This window comes from Orycteropus afer, unplaced genomic scaffold (genome assembly GCF_000298275.1).
Source record: "Orycteropus afer afer isolate SDZICR_OR568_19922 unplaced genomic scaffold, OryAfe1.0 scaffold00442, whole genome shotgun sequence".
NCBI lineage: Eukaryota > Metazoa > Chordata > Mammalia > Tubulidentata > Orycteropodidae > Orycteropus > Orycteropus afer.
Genome location: NW_006922029.1, coordinates 1,411,121 through 1,417,120, shown reverse-complemented (window position 1 = coordinate 1,417,120; position 6,000 = coordinate 1,411,121). Strand labels below are relative to the sequence as shown.

The 6,000-nt window shown below is 46.6% G+C and overlaps 1 protein-coding gene across 1 annotated transcript in view; it reads left to right on the top strand.

Moving 5' to 3' along the window:
• The window catches only part of ANKH (ANKH inorganic pyrophosphate transport regulator), a 170,962-nt gene that overhangs the window by 117,281 nt on the left and 47,681 nt on the right, over positions 1-6,000 (top strand). Inside the window, exon 4 of the mRNA XM_007954199.2 lies at positions 4,676-4,759. Coding sequence (XP_007952390.1) covers positions 4,676-4,759 — 84 coding nt within the window. The remainder of the gene's footprint in view (positions 1-4,675; positions 4,760-6,000) is intronic.

Below are 6,000 nucleotides of genomic sequence, written 5' to 3'. Positions count from 1 at the left end.
GAGCATGCTCAGATAACACCATTTGCTATTTATCTATGTGATAGGTAGTCTTACCAAGAAATACTCCCTGAGTAGTGCCCAATGCTAGAAGACAAACTCTTTGTTTCTGTTTGTATGTGTGCTGGTGTGTACAGTTTTTATCACCCCATATGTCCAAGTTCTGCAGACATTAGACACACGAGGCAAATGGACCTCTATTTCCAGGTGAGTCAGCAGCTCACTTCTCTGGAGGAGTGAGGCACAGTGGAAGTACGTAGGGCCCATCTCCTGAAATGGACCCCAAGTCAGTTAGTGTGCCTGTTGTTACTATTGTGGCCTCACTGGATCTCTGCTGGTTACACGGTGGCCTTAAATACGGGACTGTTTCAGTTGTGACATGATGGTTCTGGTTCTCAGCTGTTGCTATATCCCTTTAGGTAGGAGGAATGAGCTGTTTAAATGACTGTACCTGCATTTCCCTTACTCATGGCTAGGACTGGAAGAGCTCCATATTTGTATCCATTCCAAAGAAAAGCGGCCCAACAGAATGTGGAAATTATTGAACAATATCATCATGTCAAACACAAGTAAAATTTTACTGATGATAATTCAAAAGTGGTTGTAGTAACAGAAGACAGAGGTGGAGTGATCCCTCAGAGACAGCCAAACACCTGGGGAGAGAGAACAAGTGGGCCCACCAACTCGGGCTGTGTTACAGGGGGACACCAGGTTCAATTGGCACAATATACTATATCATATACTTTGGTGAGTAGTGACTGGGGTGTTAAAAGCTTTTGAGTGGCCCTCTAAGGTGCAGCTAATGGTCTTCTCTCATCTGAAGCAAAGAAGAGTGAAGAATATTAAGGGCATTTAGAAATAATTAGCCCAAGGATATGATGGACCTTGAGATCAGAATAACTGGATGCTAACCACTCGGGAAGGGATCAGAACTGGAGATTCTGGATAGAATGGGAGGAAAAACATTGAACAAAATTCAAAAACACTTAATAATGACCAGAATTACTAGTTGGATGGAGTCTGGTGGGACCCCCAGGACTATGGCCTTGGGATACACTTTGGGCCTGGGATAGGACTCACTCCCAAAGACTGGCTCTCAGCCCAACAGTAGAAAGACTTACATGCAGATCACCCAACCCAGGGTGATGCACCCACCTACTCTATAGAGATACACCCCTTGGAGCAATCGGCCATGGGGCACCAGAGGAGCAGCATTCACTTGGAGGGGAAGCTGGACACGCAGGAGTGCATAACCAAGAAGGGCACGGGGGGGCGGGGGAAGTCACAGGGAAGGGAGGGGAGGAGAGTGGTTAGGGTTGGGGATGGTAATCGGGGAGTGAAACCAAATGTACCTGAACTGTTGAATGTAAAACAAATTCTGCTCTGTCAATTTGCACCCAAAGCGCACACACACACACACACACAAATTGTTGCAGCAGTATATTGACAGGGAACTTGCAGAAATGCAAGCAGGATTCAGAAGAGGACATGGAATGAGGGATATTGTTGCTGATGTCAGGTTCCTTGGCTGAAAGCAAAGAATACCAGAAAGGTATTTACCTGTGTTTTATTGACTATGTGAAGGCATTTGACAATGTGGACCATAATATGAAGAACAATGGGAATTCTAGAATGCTTAATTATGCTCATGTGGAACCTGTACTTAGACCAGGAGGCTGTCATTTGAACAGAATAGGGGGATACTCCATGGTTTAAAACTAGGAAGGGAGTGCATCAGGGTTATATCCTTTCACCTTATTAAATTTGTATGCTGAGCAAATAATCCGAGAAGCTGGACTATATGGAGAAGAATGTGGCATCAGGATTGGAGGAAGACTGGTTAACAGCCTGCAATATGCAGATTACACAACCTTGCTTGCTGAAAGTGAAGATGACTTGAAGCACTTATTGATGACGATTAAACACTGCAGTATGGATTACACCTCAACATAAAGAAAACAAAACAAAACAAAATCCTCACACCTGCCCAATAAGCAGCACCACGATAAATGGAGAAAAGATTGAAGTTGTCAAAGATTTCTTTTTATTTGGATCCACAGTCAACACCCATGGAAGCAGCAGTTAAGACATCAGACGATGACATATTACACTGGGCAGATCTGCTCCAAGTGATCTCTTCTAAAGTGTTAAAGAGCAAAGATGTCACTTGGATGACTTAGGTGCACTTGCCCTAAGCCTTGGTATTTTCAGTCACCTCAGATGCATGTGAAAGCTGGACAATGTATAAAGACCAAAGAAGAGTTGATGCTTTTAAATTATGGTGTTGGCGAAGAATACTGGAAGTACCATGGACTGCCAGAAGAATGAAGAAATCTGCCCTGGAAGAAGTGCAGCCTGAATGCTCCTTAGAAGCAAAAATGGCCAGACCTTATCTCATCTCCTCATCTCATGTTGTCAGAAGGCTGTCCTGGAGAGGAAGATCATGCTTGGTAAAGTAGAGAGGGGAGACCCTCAACAAAATGGGTAGACACTGTGGCTGCAGCGATGGGCTCAAGCATAGCAAGGATTGTGAGGCTGGCCCAGGACCAGGCTGCATTTTGTTCTCTTGTACAGAGGGTCACTATGAGTTGGAGCCTATTCAACAGCATGTAACAACAAAAACATGGTTCGGTATATTCACGCCATCAGCTATGCCAACTCAGGAAAAAGAACAAAGTGGAGGGGGCATGAGTCCTTAAAACCAGATTGACACATAGTGGTGTCCTGGAGTGTTACAGGAGACCTGGAGGGAGTGTCCTTGTTCACCTCCTGAAATAGTTAACACTAGTGCCCCAGACGGAGTCCCTGACGCCCTTCTGATGCCTACACTCCCATCGCTATTGAGAATGACAGCTCTATACACATACTGAAGAATTACAGTCACCCACTGAATTCAGCTGACTCAGGGTTCTTAGAAAAAGTGAGTCCAGGCTGTCGTGCCCCGTGCTCTGCTCCCCGTCAGCTGTACCTAAAGCCCCGAGAGTTCCTCAAACTCAGCTTAGTGCTGTGACTGACGCCGTTTTCCATCTTTCATCTAAAAATTCCCCCAGAGCCTCCACAGTAGCAGCACGAGCCTGCTGATGAAACCCAAAATAATGTAAATTATGGAGAGCAGTCCTTCCCCTGCCCCCTGTGTCCCTGCCCTTGTGCTTGGGAGATAGCTTTTGAAAACTGCAGATGGTTTTTGGACAACAAAGACAAGCTGCTCTGTTATCTACAGTTTACATTTAACAGCAGGCACCACGGGGCCTAGGGAGGCAGTGGCCAGCATGGCTGCTCTCCCAGGTCTTCACAGAACTCAGAAGGGGCACGCTTCGCTGGATCACGCTTCGCAGATACTGCGCTTCTTACAAATGGAAGGTTGGCGGCAACCCTGCGTCAAGCAAGTCTGTCGGCGCCATTTTTCCCACGGCATGTCCTCACTGGGTATCTTTGTGTCACGTTTTGGTCATTCTCACAATAGTTTAAACTTTTTCATAATGCTGTTGTACACTTAGGTTACAGCATAGTGTCAATGTAACATTTATGTACTCTGGGAAATCAAAAAATGCATGTGACTCACTTCACTGCAATATTTGTTGGTTTCATTTGTTTTTTTGTGTGTGTGTGGTGGTCTGGAACCGAAGCTGCAATATCCCCAAGGTATGCCTGTAGATGACAGTTGTCTGATTGGGTCTCTCTTCCATTAAATGTTATTTCTGTGTCAGTCCCAATCGGCCTTTAAAAGTAAGGATGACAGAGTCTGTATCGTGGCTATCAACCTTCTCCAACCCACGCTTCCTTCAGCTCCTCCGTGTCTTCTGTTCCCCTCCCTCTTAATTTCCCTGGAAGACACAGTGTCAGATCAGATTGTGCCCAAACTTGAAGACTAGAAAATGGTAGAGCCCTAATTACTAACATAGCTGCTCTGCTGGCATAGTGTTTAAACATTTGGCTGCTAACTTACCAGATGCTCCACAGGAGAAAGATGGGGCGAGAGAGAGACAGGGTGGGAGAGAGACGGGGCAGGAGAGAGACACAGGGTGGGAGAGGGACGGGGCAGGAGAGAGACGGGCATGAGAGGGACGGGGCGGGAGAGAGACATGGGGTGGGAGAGAGACGGGCATGAGAGGGGCGGGGTGGGAGAGAGACACGGGGTGGGAGAGAGACAGGCATGAGAGGGCCAGGGCGGGAGAGGGATGGGGCAATCTGCTACCGTGAAGATTTACAGCCTTGGAGATCCTTTGAGGTAGTTCTACTCTGCCTATAGGGTCACTGAGAGTTGGAATCAACTTGATGGCAGTTGGCTTGTGGTTTTTGGGTTTTAATCAGTAAGGGAGAACGCTCAGTGATTGTAGTAACTCAGAACCACATGTGAGCGTTCTGCTGTGCGTATTTGGGTTTCCACTGTTGTTGATGTTCACCCAGTTTTACTGCCAAGCATACGAAGCCACTGCTTACACTCTCTGCAGATCACTGGTACTAAATAAACACTGTGCAGCAACCAAGTCCACTTAAAACTCTAACGTGGACCTAGCCACTAGAGCAAGTTACAGCAAGTTTACCAAAGACGTACCAGATCTGTGCTGCTCCACTTTTGAGGGTGTCACGTGCTCCGGGAACCCTGGTAAGTCATAAAGTCCAGAAAGGACATAAACGTGAAGGTGCATCTAACACCAAATGCTTTTCTTTCCGGCAGGCATGGACCCATGCTGGCATTCTCTTAAAACACAAGTACAGCTTCCTGGTGGGGTGTGCGTCAATATCAGATGTCATAGCTCAGGTAAATATGTCCCCGGGTGGCCATCAGTGTCCCCTTCTGTGAGCATGCTGCCATCTGTCACAGAGCCCCAGTGCCTTCTCCACGTCTTTCCCTGCTCCTCACATCTGTGGCTCAAATAAAATCAGACGTCAGTAGATGTTTATTCAGTGAACAAGTAAACGAAACTTCTGTATCAGCCCCTTGCTAGGATCTGACCTTTAGTTTTCAAGAACTGTGTGTGGAATGAGTGTGAAGTCACACCTTGTACGTTTTTGAGAGGGCACAGGATCACTGCACTTAGCACCCACCCTGAGCAGCCTGATGGTACAGTCTATCACCCCATTCTAGGAGCCCTGCTAGCACAGTGGCTAAACTGAAAGATTGGTTCAAACCCACCAGCCACTCTGTAGGAGAAAGATGTGGCAGTCTGCCTCTGTAAAGATTCCAGCCTTAAAAACCCTGTGGGGCAGTTCTACTCTGTCCTACAGTGTTGGTAGGAGGACAAAATGAACCTGACAGCAACAGCTTTTTTTCACTCCTTTCAAGAGAGGGCACTCTTAGGAGTTACTCTTCTTTTTTTTAGGAATTACTCAGTGTTGTTTCTTATGTTGCTGCCAGAGGGTGCTGCGCTTCACACATCATTTCCTCGCCTTTGAAAAGACCCAGGAAATGGTCTCAGTTGCTGCATTTCACTTACACATCAGTCCACTTCTCCAGCGCCTGGCATCCTGCCCCACTTTTCTAGTCTCCTTTCCTCTTTCACTGAGGATCCCCCGTGAAAAATCCCATGAGAAAACCAGATTGAACCCTGGATCCACCCTGCTCCCATCGTCAGGGATTTGGGGCTGAATTCTGCAGAGGTAGCAGCTGGCCTGCAGCCCCACCCCATGAGCATGTCTGTCCCTGTCTTCCTGCTCTTTCCCCAGGCACACAACCTTTTTGCCACCTTTTGAAACAATGTCCTGTTGCACTTGTTAGGACCTCCCTGAAGGCCAAGAATTACACTTCCAAACTCCTGGTTTGCAGCATCAGTCACTATTAAAAGTCATTTAATACAATCCCTGCTAACTTTCTGTACATGTGTCTGAAAACTCACTAACATCATTCTCAGCTGTGTCCCGGTTCATTTTCCTTGTGAGTTATCGGAGATGTTCGGCCTCATCTTAATGTTGTTCATCCTCTGAGAGATGAACCAAGTCACTTCATTATCTCTGATCAATTAATTTGAAATTAAGGAACTGCTTCGAGGGCCAGTGAGCGTA